This window comes from Hyperolius riggenbachi, chromosome 8 (genome assembly GCF_040937935.1).
Source record: "Hyperolius riggenbachi isolate aHypRig1 chromosome 8, aHypRig1.pri, whole genome shotgun sequence".
Classification (NCBI taxonomy): domain Eukaryota; kingdom Metazoa; phylum Chordata; class Amphibia; order Anura; family Hyperoliidae; genus Hyperolius; species Hyperolius riggenbachi.
In genome coordinates, this window is record NC_090653.1 from 208,574,078 (window position 1) to 208,597,710 (window position 23,633).

At 44.6% G+C, this 23,633-nt stretch overlaps 1 protein-coding gene across 1 annotated transcript in view; it reads right to left on the bottom strand.

Moving 5' to 3' along the window:
• Positions 1-23,633, bottom strand: part of ADGRD2 (adhesion G protein-coupled receptor D2) — a 463,372-nt gene that overhangs the window by 393,617 nt on the left and 46,122 nt on the right. The window contains exons 7-8 of the mRNA XM_068247950.1: positions 22,635-22,754; positions 18,822-18,942 (exon numbers count right to left, since the gene is read on the bottom strand). Of these exons, the coding sequence (XP_068104051.1) occupies positions 18,822-18,942; positions 22,635-22,754 (241 nt within the window). The remainder of the gene's footprint in view (positions 1-18,821; positions 18,943-22,634; positions 22,755-23,633) is intronic.

Here is a 23,633-nt window from a genome sequence, read left to right on the forward strand (position 1 = left end):
AAATGACTGTATCTACACATGTATTGTTCTGTGCTGCTGGGACACATTCTATGTCTGGAAGATTACTGCATCTAGTTTTATATTGTTTAGCCACAGACGTATTGCACAGGCCTATGGATTACCAGGGGTAGAGAAAACTAAGTTATGACTTTCAGAGCACTGAAAATATGATTGGATTATTTCACATAGCTTTGTGTGTTGTGGTGTGGCAGGCAGTGTCTCTATGTGGTTTGGGCATGGCAGGCAGTGTCTCTCTGTGTTACAGTGTGTCAGGCAGTGTCTCTGTGAGTTACGGCGTGGCAGGCAGTGTCTCTGTGCTGTGTGATGTAGCAGGCAGTGTCTCTGTGTGTTGTGTAAGAGGCATAGGGGGAATAGAGGGGACACGGGGTCTATGAGGTGGCACAGGGACTACAGAGGGGACACGGGCACAAGAGGTGGAACAGAGGGGACAAGAGGTGGCACAGGGGGAACAGAGAGAGATATGAGGTGGCTTGAGGGAGGGGGGCCCAGATCTGCTATTTTGCTTAGGGCCCCATTTGGCCTTAGGCTGGGTCCACACTAGACACAGTTGCAGGACGGACACTGCAGTCCGGATCCGGGGAAGATTAGGGGAAGTACCCACCGTACTGCAAACTGATGAAAGTGCATCAGTTTTGCATCAGTTTCCGTTCAGGTTTTTCCCTGACAGAAAACGTCTCTATCATTAGGAAGGAGTGGGAGGATTTTTTTGGGCCAATCAGAAAGCTCAGGCTATCCGTTTTCACATCCGTTTTTTGCCTGTGGAGCTGGAGATGCGTTTTCTCATTGCTTTTCACTACCCCTGCGCATAGGCGGACTGGCCCGGGAGGATGGGGGGCGGTCTCCCCCCGGGCCGCCTCTTGCCTCTGTGTTTTGGGCCGCTGGCTGGCTGACTCGCAAAAGAGGAAAGGGCTGACTTATTTCCTCTTTCCCTCTCTAAAAAAGGTCCCCTCCTGCGTCCTGGTCAGTAGATAGGCTGTGGTGATTAGTCTCACCAGCGGCTGGCCCGACAGAGGATCAGCTGAGCGGTCAGCATGACCAGTACTGCAGGCAATACACATCACTGCTCTTCTTCCTGCTAGATGTGGCGCCCCGCCCCCTGTCTTAGCGGCGATTTCAAAGTGTGTCATCAGTGACTTCACAGGTGAATGAAGAGAGAGCAGCGGGGAGCATCTCTGGAACACATATAGAAGGCAGCCGAGACAGGACAGTGTAAGTTGTAAACTCCAGAGATTAGATTGATTGCCAGCCGGACTTTCTGACCTCCCTTATCTTTTGTTCTTATAGTGTGTGTGTCTCTTCTTCCCAGGCCCCCCTCCTCCCCTGCTATCTCCTCTCTCCCAAATGTTATGGCTTGTTTCATCAGTATGTCCTTCCGGAATGGGACAGAGATGGCTGCAGTCCTGTGAGATCTCTGCTGTAACTGTTTCTCTTTTCCTCATGCTCTATGTCTTCTTCTGTCTCCCTCACCATGCCCCCCATCTTTTTTTACATACTCCATTTCTCTTTCCCACATTACTGTCCCTCTAGTCTAATTTTCATATATCTGTCCCTCTCTCCCACAAAATCTCTATTATACACACACGCATCCACCCACCCCTGGCATCTACCACAGCACATCACAGAGTACATAATCATGACGCTGTTCTCATAGGAGCTCACAGTCTAATCCTCCCATAGTCAAAGTCTGATGTCCTACCACATAATATTATTATGTATTTATATAGCACTGACATCTTCTGCAGCACTTTACAGAGTACATAGTCATTCGCTGACTGTCCTCAGAGGAGCTCACAATCTAATCCTACCTACCTACCTTTCCTAAAGGTGCGTAGACATGCACTACTTCCGCCAATGACGGGTCCCCCAGACCCTCCCGCTGAGCGGACGTTCTGCCGACAGTAGCACGTGTGTACGCGCTGTCGGCAGACTGATAAGGCTGTTTCTGAATGATCCGATCAGAGGATCGTTCAGAAACGGCCTTATCAGTCTGCCGACAGCGCGTACACACGTGCTACTGTCGGCAGAACGTCCGCTCAGCGGGAGGGTCTGGGGGACCCGTCATTGGCGGAAGTAGTGCGTGTCTACGCACCTTAACAGGCGGTAACATATTTGCATATCCCATAATGTTTGTGAATAGGTATTCTGAAATGAAGACTGTCTTGCTTGATAATCTGATCCTGCAATGTGAAGGACATTATACCTGAAATTGTTCTGTGAGGCCATCATGTCGGAACTTATTTTGTAGGCAACGTAATACTGTAGTAATATGGGTGGGTTGGGTTCTATAGTGTGTGATTTTTTTGTTTTGCTTTTTTTTTTTTGGATGGGGGAGATAACACAGGTTCCTTGCCTGGGGTGACAAAAAGGCTAGTAACAGCCCTATTTCTTGGGAAGAGGTTTCTGCAGCAGCGGGACATTGGGCCTGACTCACAAAGCGGTGCAAAGTGTTTGCACGCCTGTGAAAAGCCCTTTATCACGCCTAAACTCAGTTTAGGCGTGATAAGAAGAAACTCGCGCGATCTCCCACGCGCAAAGTTTTGCGCGCGTAGCGCACCACGCTGCGTGCGCAGTGTACCGTGCTTCGCGCGCAGCACCCATTGAGCCCTATAGGACTTTGCGTGCGCGTTTGCGCGCGCAAAACTTTGCGCACGGGAGCTTCGCGCGAAGAGCAGCACAAATCGGTGATAACTCAGTGGTGCAAAGGTTATCACACCTAAAGTCTTTTAGGCGTGATAACTGAGTTATCACCGCTTTGTGAATCAACCCATTGTGTTCATACAACTATAGTGATTCCTTCAGCTACGGAGTGGTAATAACAGATAGGGCACCCTTGATATTTACTCACTTATATTTTGTTAACCACGCTCTCCCCTCAGCCCATATAATTTTAATGTCTTCCTTCGTGGGGAGAAACAGTACAAATGGAGGACGATCTGGGATGAGGAGGCCAGCTTTATGGGGCCTATTGACAGGATAACATCACTCAGATGCTGTAGATTTTTCAGCTGAACATTTTGTTTCACTGTATCTTAGAGGTGCTCTACTGAATTGAGATTAGGTGACTGTGGAGTCGACAGGAGAACACAATCATTATAATGTGCAAGAATTTGAGATGGTGTGAGCTTTGTTGCATGGAGCATTATCCTACTGGAAGTATCTGTCAGAAAACAGAGTTATAAATCCAGCTCCGATTGCGCTTTTTGGCATAACCTGAATGGCGGTCCCCCCGACCCAGGCTTTTGATTACTGCTAAAAGCAACTTTTATTTTACCCCAAGCCTGGGTTGCTGGGGGTGGTGGGGGAGGGAGGTAATCTATGTATTTGCATGTAATGCTGTGCTGCTTTACACTTAAAGCGGATCCGAGATGAAAAACTAACTATAACAAGTAACTTGTCTATATATCTTCTGTAAAGTTTAGATAGTTTACACAGCAAATCTAGCTGCAAACAGCTTTAAAAGAATATGATTATTTCTTCTTGTTATACAATGACAGCAGCCATGTTGTTTGTAAACATTACACCGAGGCAGGCTTATCTGCATCTTGAGCAAAAAAACCTAATCCCCCCCTTCCTCCCTCCTCCCCTCTCCCTCTGAAATCTCTGCTAGTAATACCTCCCCCTCCTCCTGCCCGGACTGAGCTCCCATGAGCCCTTGCTACTGTCTGATAGTGCCTTGGCTCTCTGAAAACCTGTGGGCGTGGATTGTTTAGTTTATAGGGAATTAGAGTATTAAAACAAAAACAAAAATATATTTGGCTTGAGAAATGCCCTATAAACAATAGGAAAGGAACACAATTATGCAATGAGTAAAAGTTCATCTCGGATCCACTTTAAGTTTGCTCACAAATGTATGGCTTTGGGCTGGGACTGCCGTGAAAGGGCCTTTAGGTTGTGTTTCCCCCCAGGCCAAAAGGTCCCAGTCCTCCCCTGCCCCTGCGTGTATCCGTGGTCCTGATCCGTTGCGTGAAAATGCAGCAGGTCCGGACCTTCCGTTCAGGTTTTGAAAACGGGTCCCCGCAAACGCAGACGGATCCGTTTTTTACTTAGGTGAGGCTGGCTGCTATTTTAAACATTAGTATCCGGGCCACGGATACGTTTCCGGACCTAGTGTGGACCAGCTCTTAATCCGGCTCTAATCCCAACTGCTACAAAAAACTTGACAGATCATTAAAATGGTTTACGCTACAGAGAAATCAATGTTTTCTTATGCGCTGAGAAAATCATTGGTAGATTTCTACCAATACAATAATATGAGATCACATGTGTGGCCAGCCTTGTTTTCTAGTTGCTTGAAAAACTGTCACATTACAGCTCTGTTTCAAAACCTTTGCTTTGTTACTGACTACATTTTTTCACCATCCAGAGAGTAGATATGTTTATGTGGAGCAGAACTCATGGAGAAGCATGTGATCAGTTTGGTCAGATGATAGATATGTAAGTCTCTTATTTGTTAGTCATGATGTGATCACAGCAAATCAGATCTTCCAGTTGATCAAACAAATCACATGCTTCTCCAGGAGTTCACCTAGACATGACCATCACTATACAGAGAGTAAATCGGTAGCTGGAAGCTTTGCAACAAATCCAGGCAAGTCTATTCTCCTTGTCAGAGGGCTTTAAAGAGAAACTCCAACCTAGAATTGAACTTTATCCCAATCAGTAGCTGATACCCCCTTTTACATGAGAAATATAATGATTTTCACAAACAGAGGGGGCGCTGTATGACTGATTTTGTGCTGAAACCCCTCCCACAAGAAGCTCTGAGTACCGCGATACTCTGGGCAAACTGCCACAATGTAACAAGGCTCACAGACAGGAATTAGCTGTTTACAGCTGTCTCTAACAGCCAAAACAGCTAGGAGCAGCTACATAACCTGCCCACAGTAAAAATGTCACCATGTAATGAATGTCAGAATGTAAATCTGGGAGAGGAAAGATTTTACAATGAGCAAACACTGACTAAATCATTTATACATAATTATGGTAAAAAATGAAGCACTTTTTTTTACTACATTATTTTCACTGGAGTTCCTCTTTAAATGTGATTATGCATAACAGAAATTCAACTATATAAAATTATAAAATATATAAAATGTTTTACCAGTCTCAGGTGTTCACAAAATAAAAAAAATGTGCCAATAAGTGTTGTGTGCAGTGACAAACCCTTTTACTAGGCCTGGACTAGCCTAGGACACCAGTGCATAATCCTCCTGTTGGCTGCCACTCCAAAATATTCTGTAACACAATAATGCGCCCCTGAGGAGTCAGTTTTGCTGATGAAATCGGTAGGGCGGAGCTTGGGGAGACACGCTGGATGTGAATGAGGAAGTAAGTGGATGCAAGCCATGGCTGGGAATCATCTACAAGGGGGACTGTGATATACTGTTTTATGCTGACTCGCAAGAAGTTTTATGCACATGCACTTGTTTTCGTGTCTTTGATAAACTCTGATTTTTACACATTGTTTGTTTCTGTTTGAGTTTTGGTTGGAAACTCTGATTTTACACAAGTATGTTTGTTTCTGTTTGAGTTTTCTGGATTGATATAAAGGGAGCAACAGCACTGGAAACGCGCTGTGTTAAAGAATATCTCTGGTGAGCATGGGGATAGGGATGAGGGTAGGGGGGGGAGAGGAGGTTGCCCGTATACCCTGATGATGGATTTAAACACACCTCCCATTGTTTTATGTGCACTTTGGAGCACCAGTGCATGTGGTGTGTTTTTACCACATGCACTTTGATATGCTGTTTTGCTTCTCATTTGTTTTAAAGAGACTCCGTAACAAAAATTGCATCCTGTTTTTTATCATCCTACAAGTTCAAAAAGCTATTCTAATGTGTTCTGGCTTACTGCAGCACTTTATACTATCACTGTCTCTGTAATAAATCAATGTATCTTTCCCCTGTCAGACTTGTCGGCCTGTGTCTGGAAGGCTGCCAAGTTCTTCAGTGTTGTGGTTCTGCTATGAACTCCTCCTTCCAGGCCCCTCTATGCACACTGCCTGTGTGTTATTTAGGATTAGAGCAGCTTCTCTCTTCTCTCTTATCTTTTACAAGCTGGATAAATCGTCCTCTGAGCTGGCTGGGCTTTCACATACTGAACAATTACAGACAAGGGCAAAGCTGTTTGCAGGAAGAAACAAGCAGCCTGAAACTTCAGTGCATGAGAACAGGGGGAAAGAAACACACAAATGATCTCTTGAGATTCAAAAGGAAGGCTGTATACAGCCTGCTTGTGTATGGCTGTATTTTCTATGTGTGGACATACTGTACATCAACCTACTTCCTGTTTTGGTGGCCATTTTGTTTGTTTCTAAACAAACTTTTAAAAACTGTTTTTAACCACTTTTAATGCGGCGGGGAGCGGCGAAATTGTGACAGAGGGTAATAGGAGATGTCCCCTAACGCACTGGTATGTTTACTTTTGTGCGATTTTAACAATACAGATTCTCTTTAAGGTGTCATTGTGGTGAAAGAGGGCTGACAGCGTTTAGGACTGTCATTTCACTTGAACCCTGAGCCCTGGGTGCTTTGTAATTGTACTGATTTTGAATACAGGGGGTCACAATGTGGCACTCCACCATATAAACAAATTACTATTTTCATTGTGTACTAATTTTAGCCTAGCTAAATTATGTTTTATTATAATGATCACTAAACCATCGGTAACTATATCTATTGTCTGATATAACGAGGGTTGCAAATTCTTACCACCTGGTATCCTCTTTTAACAACTCCTTAAAACACATGAGGTAACTTCAAATGAACATTACATAGCTACCTTGCCATCAGTTCCTCTCAGAAGCTCACCATTTTCTTCTGGCAATAATCCCTTCCAGTTCTGACAGTACTTTGTCAGATCTGAAATATATCAGTTGCTGTCAGTAAAATATCAGTTGCTGTCAGTTATAGCTGAGAGGAAAACTGATGTACCAGGTAATGTCCATGTTTCCCTATGGCTCAAGTGGGCGATGTTACAGTTTAACTGTGTGCTGACCAGAAAGCTGTTATGGGTAATGGCCATTTTCAAAATGGAGGACGGGAAATTCCCCTGATCACAGTGAACAAACAGGACGCGGGACAGGAGAAAGACACTGAGGAGTAGACTACATGGAAGGTAAGTATGACTTGTGTATGCTTATTTTGACTTTTAATTTTCAGTTCAGGTTTTCTTTAAGGCCTCTTTCACAGTGAGACGTTAAAGTCGCACGTTATAAACATTTATAGCACAGACTAACGCACAGCAATACAAAGTCTGTGCAACATTACGTTGTGCGTAACGTGTAGCAATATTTAGAGAGTGCTGCATGCTGTGCAATTTGCAATACATTTGCTGCGTTGTGTGTTGCACATCCTCAGTAATGTTTTTTTTTTAATGTAGCGCATGCGCCGTTTTCGTTCCATCAGTATGCAACAAAAACGGCGCACCAAGAGACACATAACGCAGTGCAAAATAACGTCCAATTTCATAACCTACATGCGCTGCATTAGGGGTACATTGCATCAAACTTTAACGGCACATCAAATGCAACGTCCCACTGTGAAAGAGGCCAAAAGCTAGGTTTGCAACAGCCGGGACAAGGTCTTCCAGCACCCAAGGCTGAGACACCAAAATGCGCCCCTCCATCCCTCCCACCCCAGTAGTCACATACTGATTGTTATTAGACTAAGAGGAACCTCAGGGCCCCCAACACCTTAAACTCTAGTTATCTGAGCTTGCAGTCACTGCCATGTATCCTCTTTTCTTATTTTTCTCTGCTTCAAAAACAATAGGGGAATGATGGCTGACTGCGCCCTGAGGCTGGAGCCTCTCTCGCCTCTGCCTCGGCCTGGCCCTGGTTTGCAGAATGCGATATCCCCTAGGTTGTCAACATGTGGTATGCGGTGTGAGTACTTGGGTTGGTCTTAGACGGGACTTGAACTTAGGGATGCTTAGAAATGGCGATTTACGATTCTGAGGAAATTCCAATTTCCGTCAATGCTGATTACCAATTCCAGAGACTTCTGATTTTCCGAGAAGTCTTTTTTTGTCAGGTTTTTTTTTTTTTTTTTTTGCATTCTCTGATTGGCCAAATACTATCGACTTGACTCGGAAGTAATTGTGTATAATTAAGACTGAATAAACATTAGTTACAGTGGCTTGCAAAAGTATTCGTCCCCCTTGAGGTTTTCCACATTTTGCCACATTACTGCCACAAACATGTATCAATTTTATTGGAATTCCACATGAAAGACCGATACAAAGTGGTGTACACGTGAGAAGTGGAACAGAAATCATACATGATTCCCAACATTTTTTACAAATAAATAACTGCAAAGTGGGGTGTGCGTAATTATTCAGCCCCCTGAGTCAATACTTTGTAGAACCAGCCTTTGCTGCAATTACAGCTGCCAGTCTTTTAGGGTATGTCTCTAGCAGTTTTACACATCTAAAGAAAGAAATCCATGCCCATTCTTCTTTGCAAAACAGGTCAGATGGACAGCGTTTGTGAACAGCAGTTTTCAGATCTTGCCACAGATTCTCCATTGGATTTAGATCTGGACTTTGACTGGGCCATTCTAACACATGGATATGGTTTGCTTTAAACCATTCCATTGTTGCCCTGGCTTTATGTTTAGGGTCGTTGTCCAGCTGGAAGGTGAACCTCCGCCCCAGTCTCAAGTCTTTTGCAGACTCCAAGAGGTTTTCTTGCAAGATTGCCCTATATTTGGCTCCATCCATCTTCGCATCAACTCTGACCAGCTTCCCTGTCCCTGCTGAAGAGAAGCACCCCCAGAGCATGATTCTGCCACCACCATATTTGACAGTGGGGATGGTGTGTTCAGAGTGATGTGCAGTGTTAGTTTTCCGGCACACATAGCATTATGCATTTTGGCCAAAAAGTTCCATGTTGGTCTCATCTGACCAGAGCACCTTCTTCCACATGTTTGCTGTGTCCCCCAAATGGCTTGTGGCAAACTGCAAACGGGACTTCTTATGCTTTTCTGTTAACAATGGCTTTCTTCTTGCCACTCTTCCATAAAGGCCAACTTTGTGCAGTGCCTGACTAATAGTTGTCCTATGGACAGATTTCCCCCACCTGAGCTGTAGATCTCTGCAGCTTGTCCAGAGTCACCATGAGCCTCTTGACTGCATTTCTGATCAGCGCTCTCCTTGTTCGGCCTGTGAGTTTAGGTGGATGGCCTTGTCTTGGTAGGTTTACAGTTGTGCCATATTCCTTCCATTTCTGAATGATCGTGTGAACAGTGCTCCGTGGGATGTTCAAGGCTACGGAAATCTTTTTGTAGTCTAAGGGCCATATGCAATTAATTTTTTCACCTGAGTTATCTCCTAGGAGATATTATTCATCTTCTCTGTAAACAACATTTTCAGCATTCTACAATTGAAAATATACCCAAAAGTTGTTGAAAAAGTTCTATCACATTTATTTTGAGTATTTTCTTTCTTGCTGGTGACTTAAAAGGCATTTTATGGCAAGTTGTAAAAATATCACCTAGGAGAAAACTCAGGAGAAAAAGTGAATTGCATATGGGCCCAAGCCTGCTTTAAATTTCTCAATAACTTTAATCCCTGACCTGTCTGGTGTGTTCTTTGGACTTCATGGTGTTGTTGCTCCCAATATTCTCTTAGACAACCTCTGAGGCCGTCACAGAGCAGCTGTATTTGTACTGACATTAGATTACACACAGGTGTACTCTATTTAGTCATTAGCACTCATCAGGCAATGTCTATGGGCAACTGACTGCACTCAGATCAAAGGAGGCTGAATAATTACGCACACCCTACTTTGCAGTTATTTATTTGTAAAAAAATGTTTAGAATCATGTATGATTTTCGTTCCACTTCTCATGTGTACACTACTTTGTATTGGTCTTTCACGTGGAATTCCCATAAAATTGATTCATGTTTGTGGCAGTAATGTGACAAAGTGTGGAAAACTTCAAGGGGGCCAAATACTTTTGCAAGCCACGGTAACTAAAGGCATTAAGGAGCATGTGAATTTTTTTTATAACAATTATATATTTGTCAAGGGAGCTTAATATATGGTAACATGCACAAAAAGGGGTACTCTGCAAACATCTTCTTTCATAGAGATAAAGAGGTACATGAGTGTAACAATCACCCCTGTGTCCCCAGCTGTTGCAGGGGGGCCAAGAGGCTTTGGGGGCCCTCCTCCTCCCTCTCCCCAACTGCAAGTGCAGCCAATTAGCACTTCAAGATGCTGCTTTATAGCAGAAAACTCTCTGCTGCCATTCGCTGGCTCCCTATCACATGACTCGCTTGGGGTTTGGGGACCAAGGGGGCCCCATGCTATACTTTTTTCCAGGGGGGGCCCTATTAAGTCTAATAATGTCCCTGAAGAGGTAGATGCTGTAATAATGTTGAGAAACACTGCTCTCCAATCCTGGAGAACAGGCTCAGTTATAAGTCACAAAAATGTATGTTCTGCAGCCTCATTTCAGAGTGTTTATTTTAACAGAACTGATAAAATAATATATTGTTCGCATATCTCTAAATGTTGCATGCTTTGCTTGACTAAAGCAGAATTCACAAAGTATTCTACATTCTCACAATATTATACTTATATATTTTACCAAGAACTGAAATTGACTTGTTCGTAATCTCTTAGCTTTGTGGTATTACTGTGCCCCCTAGTGTTCAGTAGATATATTACTCAGCTTTTGTTAGACAGTAATTTTATTTTCATACAGTCTCTAAACATAGCATATAAGAAATCCAGGCGCAAATTCACAGAAAAGATGTAAAGTGGAGATAATAACACAAACTGTAAAAATAGTTAGAGCTAACAAAGGAGAAAAAAAGATATTTGTTTTTCTCTTGCTATAATCCGGTGCCTACTGGAGGAGGAAATGTAGTGTTTCTGGCAATTCTAGGCACAACTGCAGCGTGTATCAAAAAAGGGCGCCTGGAAAAAATGGCGCGGTATATAGCCGAAATTATAGGTTGTAATGTAAAACAACACTTTTCGTTTATAGCTTGTAAACGAAAATGTAGTGCTGAATAGGTTAAATAAACGGAAATGAAATGGCAAAATACCATCTATAACAGACGAATTCTGAAATGAAATGTCAAATAGCGTCTAACAAAAAACGATATTTACACTCGTATTAAGCATAGTAATACAATGGTAGATTTTACAGATATTTTACTGCAATTATACCTAACTGTAGGCTCATGCAGATCTCTCCCTATCCCTATCCCTAACCCCTAGACCCCCTCTTTGTTTAAATATACATAATTTAATAAATTGTATATATTACATATATTGTGCTGTAACTATACCTAACCTTACTCTCACACAGAACCCTTCCTGTACCTATCCCTAACCCCTAGACCCCCCTGGTGGTGCCAAACCCTAACCACCCCCCTAGTGGTGCCTAACCCTAACCACCCCCCTCGTGGTGCCTAACCCTAACCACCCCCTGGTGGTGCCTAACCCTAAGATCCGCTGGTGGTGCCTAACCCTAAGACCCCATTGGTGGTGCCTAACCCAAATCTTGGCTCTTCCTACTCAGTAAGCCAGCACCTATTCAGTAAGGAGTTTCTTGGGCAAGTCTCCTTAACACTGCTACTGCCTACTGAGTGCGCTCTAGTGGCTGCCTCGCAAGCGCTTTGAGTCCAACAGGAGAAAGGCGCTATACAAATACTGCAATTATTATTATTATTATATGTGTATATATATATATATATATATATATATATATATATATATATATATATATAAAATATACAGTATATATAATAGAATAAATAGCCTTATAATCACGTACGCATTAGAATTCTTAAAATAAGGGTAATATTAAAAGGATATATTAGTAAGTTAATAAAACTATAATCGACGCATTATAAGTGTGAAAAACAAAGTTAATACCAAAAGCGATGTATTTCTAATAGAATAAGGTTGAAAACGATATTTAAGCATTATACGTATGAAAACGAATTTGAAATGACAAAATTAGTGTAAACGAAAATTTACCGTATATACTCGCATATAAGCTGACCCGCATATAAGCCGACCCCCCAACTTTTCCCTGAAAAACCAGGGAAAAATGATTGGCCCCCATATAAGCCGGGGGTAGGAAATGCTGGATTGGTGCAGCCCCCCAGTGTGTCCCAGTATAGCTAGTATAGTGCCCAGTAAAGGTAGGTAGTGTCCAGTATAGCTAGTAAAGTGCCCAGTTTAGCTAGTATAGTGCCCAGTATAGTGCCCAGTATAGCCAGTATAGTGCCCAGTATAGGTAGGTAGTGTCCAGTATAGCTAGTATAGTGCCCAGTATAGCTAGTAAAGTGCTCAGTTTAGCTAGTATAGTGCCCAGTATAGCCAGTATAGTGCCCAGTATAGGTAGGTAGTGTCCAGTATAGCTAGTAAAGTGCCCAGTTTAGCTAGTATAGTGCCCATTTTAGCTAGTATAGTGTCCAGTTTAGCTAGTATAGTGCCAACTGCAACAAACACAATTGCTAACTTCCAGTCAGAGCAATATCCTGCCTCTATCTAGTCAGCCAATCAGGTGCACTGTCATACACCCTTTGCCTGCTGTACCATACCTAGCAGGAATTACATAGATTAGCATTCAGGTGGGAGGCTTCGGTTGGACGCAATCGTGAATTGCGTCGTTTACAGGGACGCCCCGTGTAGGCACATCTCCCACACGGTCCCCTCCCTAACCACTCACCTGTCAACCGCATCCTAGAAGCTGCAAAAAATAAATTTAAAATCACAAACACTGGTCCACATGACAGCCCAGGGGCCCCAGGGCTGTCATGTGGACCAGTGTTTGTAGCTAGTATAGTGCCCAGTTTAGCTAGTATAGTACCCCAGTATGGCTAGTATAGTGCCCCAGTATGGCTAGTATAGTGCCCAGTTTAGCCAGTATAGTGCCCATTATAGGTAGGTAGTGTTCAGTATAGCTAGTATAGCGCCCAGTACAGCCAGTATAGTGCCCAGTATAGCTAGTAAAATGCCCAGTATAGCTAGTAAAATGCCACTATAGGTAGGTAGTGTCCCAGTATAGCGCTCCCCCTGCAGCCGCCGCTGCTATTACCTGCTTAGGCAGCGGCCGCTTCCTAATCCGCATTCCTCTTCTCATGTTCAGTTGCAGAGTGTATCACATCAGCGCACCCGGCGCTGCTGCTGTGACGATGCAGGGGGCAGAAAAGAGCCCTTTTTGGGGGTCAAAAATTCGGCTTGTATGCGAGTATATACGGTACTTGTTACAGTCCTTTAAGCGAAATTTACAAAATGGGAAAATAAGTAAAAGCTCCTATAAGCGAAATTTAAAAACGAAAAATAAGTATAACACAAAGTCAAAACGAACTTGTAAACGATATTTGTCATAAACCTTATTCTGTAAATGAAAACTTTTGTTAACACGATCCCTGCAACCGCTATTTCTCGGGCGCCCTTTTTTCCTGTCGGGCATCCAATAGCCGATATTTTGCATTGCATTCTATGGTGGCGCCCTTTTTGTCCACTAGCCACGTGCGCCCTTTTTTATTGACTAAAGATGTAAATCCCTAAGGGTATTTAAGGAATAACAAGTTCCATTATTTACCATTTCAGCCGCCCAGACGTGAGCCTCGTGTCCGTGGCAGTTGCTGCTGTAGCTGCAGGGATTGTGCATGCAGAATCCCAAGAACATGATGGTCCTGGCGTCAGGGGGGATTGGTGGCAGGGGGCAGAAGTCCTCTCAGCCAATCAGTGCATGTCCGCCGAGAATGATCACTGTTTTTTTTCAAAAACAGTGATAATTCTCAAATGGTGCCACCTCGCTCCCTCCCACTCACTTGTTTGCACCGCTCCTGCCGCCGATCATTAGATTAATAAATGGGAACTCATTCATTCTCATTAATTCACCTTTCCTCTAGGCCACCATGATCGCAGGGATTAATGAGATGCCTGCGTCACTTCCAAATAACACAGCTATTCATTACTTCCTATTAAGCATACTTATTGTACGCTTATAGGAAATAATGCACAAGGACATCTTGTGACCAAATGGTAACATTACACTTACATACATTAGGGAATACATTTTTTTAATACGTATGTCAAGAGGGTATATTATTATTACATATTGGGCTCGTGGTTAGTGATGGATGTAAAAGTGAAAAAAATGCACCTTTATTTCCAAATAAAATATTGTTACCGTGCATTGTATTAGGGATATAATTTAAAAATTGCAATAACCGGGACAAATAAAATGTGTGGTTTTATCCACAGTAGAACGTTTAATTTTAAAACTATAATGGCTGAAAACTGAGAAATAATGCATTTTTTTCTATTTTTTTTCTTATTATTTCCATTAAAATGTATTTAGAATAAAATAATTCTTAGCATAGTATACCCCCCAAAGAAAGCCTAATTGATGGCAGAAAAAACAAGGAAAAGATAATTTCGTTGTGATAAAGTTATTGGGGAATGAAAGGGAGGAGCGCTGAAATGTGAAAATTCCTCTTGTCCATAAGATGAAAACAACCTGCAGGCCGAAATGGTTACATTACATAAAGGAAACACGTGGTCAATATCAACTGAAGAGATAAACAATCTATCTTCCTTCTCCTAAAAATGACTTTTTTTTTTAGATATCCAACAGTTTTATTTTAATTGTAAATCTACTTTTTCCAAAGTAGACCACTGCAAGTCACCACTACAAGTCACCACTGTTTCATTGTTTCTGCTCAATGACACATGAATTGAAGTACCGTATATTCCGGCGTATAAGGCGACCCGGCGTATAAGACGACCCCCCAACTTTTCCTGTTAAAATAAAGAATTTGGCATATGCTCGCCGTATAAGACTACCCCTTTTCACAACATGCCTCCTCCATCCTCCTGGCCCACCCCTGTATACACCTTTGGATATTACTGCGTGCCGCAGTCATGCAGGGGAGGGAAAAGAGATCAGGGTGTGATTTTTTTTTTTAAGAGCGGGGTGTCAGTATTGTGGCAGGCAGAGCAGAGCTTACCGGGTGCAGCAGCCTTGAAAGGTCCGCTCGTGTCCTCGGTCCTTCTATGTCCTCCACTTTCCCCCGCATCTTTTATGTCCACGTCCCCTGTGTTTGAAAATTCAAAGCTGCAATATAATAGCATCTTGCGAGCAGCCGCTCGCATGGATAATACGGCAGCTTCCTGATTCCGGGTCACCTGACTGGTGACGTGCATTGGGAGAGGAAGACACTGAATTGTGGAGCGCACGTCACCAGTCAGGTGACCCGGAATCAGGAAGCTGCCGTATTATCCATGCGAGCGGCTGCTCGCAAGATGCTATTATATTGCAGCTTCGAATTTTCAAACACAGGGGACGTGGACATAAATGATGCGGGGGACAGTGGAGGACATAGAAGGACCGAGGACACGAGCGGACCTTTCTGCCAAGGCTGCTGCACCCGGTAAGCTCTGCCTGCCACAATACTAACACCCCGCACCTGACACCCGGCATATAAGACGACCCCCCACATTGCAGAAGATTTTTAGGGTTCAAAAAGTCGTCTTATACGCCGGAATATACGGTATGCCAGAACTAAAATCTATGAATTTTTTTCATCTCTTTCTTGCTCTTAGAAGCCATTTTCTGCCAGGAATTAATTCCTTATCATTGAGGGTTACGTTATAGTCTGACCCAGACAGAAACTGCCGCTTATTGTATATTGATAGATAGCGCTCCACTTCTACTCGGGTACATCAATAGGCAGTAAAAAGAGAAAGAAATCCCCCCTTGGGGCCACACTCACCCGACCTGTGTGACCACTGTGAGACTGGTCAGTGTGCACACTGTAGTCCTTCTATGGCCGACTGCCCGTCCAGGCTCAGATGATTCCTCTTTTGAGTAATTCCTCTTTCAGGTAGATGCTTTCCCTGCAGTCCTTTCGCCTTGCTTGTTTCTTGTTGTGTGTCAACCTCAAATACAATGAGCCTCACATAGCATAACTCCGTTATGTTTAAAAAGGTTTTATTAAAATTAGGTACTCACTCCTAAAGGAACAGACCACATGGTGGGATGTAACCACGCTTAATAAGTACATATCTAAAGGCGTGGTACCACAAAAGTTAAGATGGGACATGTGCCCTGACGACGGTGAAGAAAACGAGCAAAACGATAAAGAATGGGGTGAATATTTTGATGGATGTGGCATAGGCCTAATGGAGCTTCTGATCAAAAGAAAGACAGCACGCCTGGAAAGACTGGGAAGGGAGGTCAATCAGATGAAAGCTGACCTACAGATGCACAAAGAGGAGGCACTATACAAAACACTGTCAGAGAGAACATGCGAAATAATAATCAAACAGGAAAGGGAAATCATCAGGGAGGAGCTAGCAGCCCACAGGACGATCTGGGAACCACTCAGCAGAGTAAAGCGGAGCACCTGGCCAGCCTATCCGGAGAGGCACGGGGGAGAGCCCGTTTTAAACACTCTATGCGCTGATACACACACATGTTTGTGAGTACCTAATTTTAATAAAACCTTTTTAAACATAACGGAGTTATGCTATGTGAGGCTCATTGTATTTGAGGTTGACACACAACAAGAAACAAGCAAGGCGAAAGGACTGCAGGGAAAGCATCTACCTGAAAGAGGAATTACTCAAAAGAGGAATCATCTGAGCCTGGACGGGCAGTCGGCCATAGAAGGACTACAGTGTGCACACTGACCAGTCTCACAGTGGTCACACAGGTCGGGTGAGTGTGGCCCCAAGGGGGGATTTCTTTCTCTTTTTACTGCCTATTGATGTACCCGAGTAGAAGTGGAGCGCTATCTATCAATATACAATAGACTATGCCAATGGGGATCTGCTGAACCCAAATAGAGCGCATACACAGAGAAGAATCGCTGACAGAGTGGGCACTGGGCCCTTGTGGACTTTATATTTGATTATATTTGACTGTATTTGATTATACTTTATCTGATTTGGTTTATGTCATCACTAGTTTTGTAGCGCTGTTCTTTACACTTACAGAAACTGCCGCTTGCATACCTGATTTTCAACTTTCAGGCAGGGAAAGAAAAAAAAAGAACACAGCATAGTTTTTTGTGTGCTTGGCACTGTACAAACACGTCTATCTCATCAAGTCACATGTCATCTCATGTATCCTTTAAGACACATGTGCCCCTTATTAACAATGACAAACATCCTTATCATCAGTATCAAAACAGACTATGACACAGAGAGCACATGTCCCATAAGCACATACTGTATATGCGTTGCTGCTTGCTGCATTGTTTTGCCATGATTGTATGATCATGGTCGCATCCCTGCATTGTTAAGCTTGATTCAAAGGGACAATTTCGTGGATATAAACAACGGATACAGCACTTGTTGTTAAATGCTGTTCATTTCGACGAATGGACGACCATCGCTAAGACTGCTTACTGTCATTTACCGTTGTTTGTACACAGCCCCGTTTCCTGGCCTGGCTATCTATAGTGGGGGCACCTATAGCTGGCTACCTATACTGGCGCACCCATGTCTGGCTGCCTATACTGGGGGCACCTATGCCTGGCTACCTATACTGTGGGCACCTATACCTGGCTATCTATACTGGGGGCACGCATACATTACTTCCTGTGCTGGGGGCGTAGTATAGGTTCTCCAGTCCATGGGGGGAACAGTTTTTACACCCTTGCCCTGGGTGCAATTTAGCCTAGAAACTGATTTGTTTGTACAAACACTGAATATCTGTCCCAGGTTGCTTCCATGATAGTTTATTACCACACTTCCATGTACCCCTGTGAGGGTGAAAAACGCTGCAAGCCGGTAAGGTCCATCAAAAGCTGACAAATGCTTTTCTGCGCACTGTAACAATTTTATGTTCGAGCAAAAGTACAGCCATGCTGCATGCACGAGTGGTTCCATGCTACTGCGCAAGTGCAGCCATGCTAGGGGCCTAAAGCATGGTCTGGATCCTCTGGAGGGTCCTGCCGAGTGGCAACAAGTGTGAGGAGGACCCGGGAAACCTCTATACCAGGGGTCCCCAACCTTTTTTAGGCCGGGGACCGCTATCCAGACCAAACTTTTCTCTGGGGACCGGGGGGGGGGGTGGTCAAAGGACGGCAGGGGCTGGGGTTTGCAGCAGCAACCCCCCTCAATTTGCAGTGTATAGGTAGGTAGGTAGGTAGTCAGGTATAGGTGCCCCCTGTATAGGTTGTCTAAGTATAGTTGCTCCCAGTATAGGTAGCCAGCATGGTTGCCCCAGTATAGGTTAGCTACGTAGGTGCCTCCAGTGTAGGAAGCCAGTATAGTTTCCTCCAGTATAGGCTAGCTAGGGCCTCTAGTTTAGGTAGACAGTATAGTTGCACCCAGTATAAGTTAGCTAGGTAGGTACCTCCAGTATAGGTAGCCAGGCAGCATAGGTGCGGCGAGAGCAGGTATAGCACACTCACCTTCCGCGATCCCCGCAGCCTCATTCTACTTCCTCTCCCCAAGCCAAGCTCAGCTAATGGAGCAATGGAGGAGGTGGGCCAAGCACAGCGATGGAGCAGGCGGGACTTGTGGCTTCCGGGTAGCGCGATCATCGCGCACGCTACACACAGCAAACAGCCACGGCCGCCAGTAAAGGTAGTTACAGCTGCGGCTGCACTACTGTGAGGCCAGGGACCACAACCCGGCACAACATGTCCTGCGGCTCTGTAGGATCCAGAAAAGTATTTCCTGTAAAATTAAAAAGTAGGCTTATGAATTATATACCAGCTTTGCAAAAAGTTACATGGGATTCATGTTTTAGCAGACCCCTCAGAAACCATCTCTCACCACTGTTTAAATAAAAAAAAAATAAACTCACTCATATTCTCCATCTGATGCTGCTCTATTGCCCTGTACAAAGTTATATCGGAAGCCACCAAATAGATTTTCAAGAGATTGCTGGTTAAACCATGTGTTCAGCACTACAATATCTGTGTCACCTAAAAAAAGAGAGGGAGAGATCTTAATAACAAATATACAAGAATAAAGAACAATTAAAATTAAAGACAATTATTTGTTAGGCAGCACATTTAAAAATCCAGCTCCAAATACAGTTCTAAAATTAGAATGAGATAAATGTATTAAGGTTTTCATTTATATAGATCATGTGTACTTCCAAATAATAAAACAAATACTGCATGCTAGGCTTGAAGAGGAACTTTAACCAAGGTTTGAACTTCATCCCAATCAGTATCTGATACCCTTTTCCCATGAGAAATCTTCACCTTTTATCAAAAGTGTGAGCTGTCTGTGTGGCTGATATCAGTGGCGGACATACGGCCGTGCAGGCCGTGCCGCTGCACAAGGGCCCCTGAAGTTCCGTTGCTTCAGGGGCCCATTAATTATTTTTTTTATATATTTTTTTTTTATTTTTTTCCCTGGGGGGCCCCCGACTCCTATCCTCCCTCCCTCCCTCACCTCGGGGGGGCCCCCTCCCGGTATGCGCGGCGGGAGAGCAGCAAATACAGGATGTCTCCGCCGGGGCTCCAGGCAGGCACTAGAGGCTCAGCGGCCGCTTGGTCTCCGATGTCTCCAACTCTATATACGGCTCTCTACTAAACGAGGAAGTAGCGAGCAGTATACAGAATTGGAGACATATTGGAGACCAAGCGGCTGAGCCTCTAGCGCCTGCCTGGAGCCCCGGAGACTTCCTGTATTTGGCGCTCTCCCGCCGCGCATACCGGGAGGGGGGCCCCCCGAGGTGAGGAAGGGGGGGAGGATAGGAGTCGAGCCCCCCACCCGGATAGCTACCCACCCACCCGGCTACCTACCTACCTACCCACCCGGCTACCTAACCACTTACCTACCCACCCACCAGGCTTCCTACCTACCTACCCACTCGGCTACCTACCCACCCACCCGGCTACCTAACCACCCACCCGGCTACCTACCTAACCACCCACCCGGCTACCTACCGGGCTAGTTACCAACCCACCCACCAGGCTACCTACCCACCCGGCTACCCACCCAGCAGGCTGCCTACCTACCCACCCACCCACCAGGCTACCTACCTACCTACCTACCTACCGGGCTAGTTACCAACCCACCCACCAGGCTACCTACCCACCTGGCTACCCACCCACCCACCAGGCTACCCACCCACCAGGCTACCTACCCACCCGGCTACCTACCCACCCACCAGGCTAGCTACCCACCCAGCTACCCAGCCACCCACCAGGCTACCTACCTACCTACCCACCAGGCTACCTACCCACCCACCAGGCTACCTACCTACCCACCCACCCACCAGGCTACCTACCCACCCGGCTACCCACCCACCAGGCTACCTACCCACCCAGCTAACCAGCCACCCACCCGGGTACCTACCCACCCACCAGGCTACCTACCCACCCGGCTAAGGGCTACCTACCTACCCACCCACCAGGCTGCCTACCTACCTACCCACCCACCCACCAGGCTACCTATCCACCCAACCTCCCATGGGAGCTGCGCGCCGGATGGAGGCTGGGACAGGAGGTCTGCTGCTGCAGGTGAGTAAATGTTTTTGTTTTTTTATTTATATTAGCAGGTGTATGTTCTGGGCAGGTCTGCCACATGATTGCATGTATTTTCTGCGCAAATCTGCCGACATGAATGAACGTATTTTCTGGGCAAATCTGCCGACATGATTGCACGTATTTTCTGGGCATATCTGCCGACTTGATTGCACATATTTTCTGGGCATATCTGCCGACATGATTGCACGTATTTTCTGGGCATATCTGCTGACTTGATTGCACGTATTTTCTGGGCATATCTGCCGACATGATTGCACGTATTTTCTGGGCATATCTGCCGACATGATTGCACGTATTTTCTGTGCATATCTGCCGACATGATTGCACGTATTTTCTGGGCATATCTGCTAACATGATTGCTCGTATTTTCTGGGCATATCTGCCGACATGATGTGTATTTTCTTGAGAAAACCTGCACAATTATGTGAATTTTCTGGGGAAAGGGTCACAAAAACTTGGGCCCACTGTCTTTGCGTTGCACTTTTCAAGGGAACCTGAGGTGAGAATAATCTTGAGGCTGCCATATTTCTCTCCTTTTAAGCAATACCAGTTGCCTGGCTGCCGTGCTGGTCCTCTGCCTCTTATTCTTTCAACCATAGACCCTGAACAAGCATGCAGCAGGTCAGGGGTTTCTGACAATATTGTCAGAACTGAGAAGATTAGCTGCATGCTTGTTGCTGGTGTAATTCAGTTTATTACTGCAGCCAAATAGATCAGCAGGGCCGCCAGGCAACTAGTATTGTTTAAAAGGAAATAAACCCTCACCCCAGGTTCACTTTAAATTACAGTTAGTTCCGCCCTCATCCGGTCACTGCAACGCCCATTTTTTGACGCGGCGCTACATGCCGCAGGTTCTTTCCAGACCTATTTCTGTAGCCACACCCATTTTTTACCGCGGCGCGCTTCGCGCGATGCAGGTCGTAGGGACCCGCAATTGCAATTTTGCACAGGGGCCCACAGCTGGCTGTGTCCGCCACTGGCTGATATTGTGGTGAAACCCCTCCCACAGTGGGATGTCATGTCATGTTTCTTTTTCCTTTCTGTGAACCTTGTTGCATTGTGGGAAATAACAGCTGTTTCCAACTGCCAAGCAACCAGTATCTTCCTCTGTGCATATTTATCAATTTAAAAAAACGTATTGTTAGTGGGTGTGGTTATAGATAATGGCAATTGGTGCTGTCTAGTTTTTTCTTGTCTGCCAGTAGTAAAGATAATGTGCAGGCTCATTGTGGATCCAACAACATTAACGAATTATATGGTGAATATCAATCTCTTTTGAACAATCTCACTTTGCAATGTACTGATTTATTTTTTCCCCTACTACTATTTTTCAGTAAAAATCCTCTTGAAATTGGGATGAAACTCACTTTATAAAACTCTTGTACACAGAGCCGGGACAAGGTGCTCCAGCACCCAAGGCTGAGACACCAAAGTGTGCCCCTCCTCCATCCCTCCCACCCAGCCGTCACATATTGATTGCTGTTAGACTTAGAGGCAGTCCAAGGCCCCCAACACCTTAATCTCTAGTTATCTGGCTTGCAGCCACTGCCATGTATCCCCTTTTCTTATTTCTCTCTACTTCAAACACAATAGGTGAATGATCACTGAGTGAGTTGTGCGCCCCCTCCTACACTGCGCCCTGAGGCTGGAGCCTCTCTCGCCTCTGCCTTGGCCCGGCCCTGCTTGTACCTATTTTTAGGTACAAGTGTATTAGTTTAACATTGATTCCTCCCATTTTTTTAAATATACATATATAGAACTCTAATTGCCTGTTGAATCCTCAAGTGCCGTTCTAGTAGATAATGCTGTGCAGAACACTCCCACTCGTCCCTGCCTCCTCCTTAGCAGTGACGCGTCACCATGGCAATGGCTGACATGTCACTCATAAATGGACCTGAACTGGGCAGCTTACCCCTGGCCAGAAGACGCTGATGTCACAGTGACTGACAGTGTGCTAGGGTCAGTGTTCGGCTATTAATACTTGAATGAAATAACATTTATTTATTTATTTTTTTATTTATTGTATTTATAAAGCGCCAACATATTACGCAGCGCTGAAGGCACCCACAAACTACAGCCCCACCATCCCACAAATCTTTAAAAAAAATACTTACCATTCTGTGCAATTTTCATCAGATCTGTCCCAGGCACTTCAATTTGATCCATTTTCATAGCATTTTGCACTTTATAAACATATCTGTCACCCTTTTCCTCAACTTTACTGACAGCAATTTCTAGAAAGGAAAATGTATTATTCATCAGTTTTACCAATATTGTTTTTATTACTCACTTTTTTTTTTGCTGTCTACCTGAACTTATAAATGCTGGATTCTTCTTACAGCTTCACTGCTTGGAGGAGGGTGGGTGCTGAGGGGAGGGGGGGGGGAGGCTCATCAAAGAAGTGTGATCAACCTTTGGTGTTGGGAATGGTCTGACTGTAGACAAGACACAGAACATTTATATCGCTCTTATCACCTGGTGGATTCAAAGCACTTCAGGGCTGCAGCAACTTGGAGGGTGTGCTCCACGAATGACCAGAATCATTAGGGAGCCTTGCCCATAGACTCTTTAATGTTTTATGTACTGTCTTGAGCTGGGATTCAAACCTTGTTCAAAGGCTTAAATTCTACATTAAAGGCAACAGCTTTACCAGTATGCTAACCAGTCATTGGTCTGGGGAACTGTAGGTGGCGGGTTATGGGTTTAGTCTAATACTGATGGTCAGATCAGGTTGGTGTGATGATGACTGTCTTATTGCAGATGGGTTGATAGGAAGGCAGTGGAATGCCATTGTCTAAGAGAGGTGAAGTCCGCTCATTGGTCTGGCTGGTAGGTAGGTTTATGTAAGTCACGGGTAATTACTCTTTGTAGAGTGTGTCTGGAGAGCTTGTGACAATACAAGAATTCTAGTCTTAACCTGCAGTGAAGTGTAAGAAGGGACACTAGCTGCAATAGATAACATACACAGGAAATATATGGAGTTATTATCCTTCAAGCACAATAGAAGCAGTAATAGTATAGGCTGTATAGGCTGTATGGTAGAAAGACTCTTGAGGTACAATATTTACTCTTATACAGGCAGAGTTGGTGCTACTGTGCAAAATATAAAAATG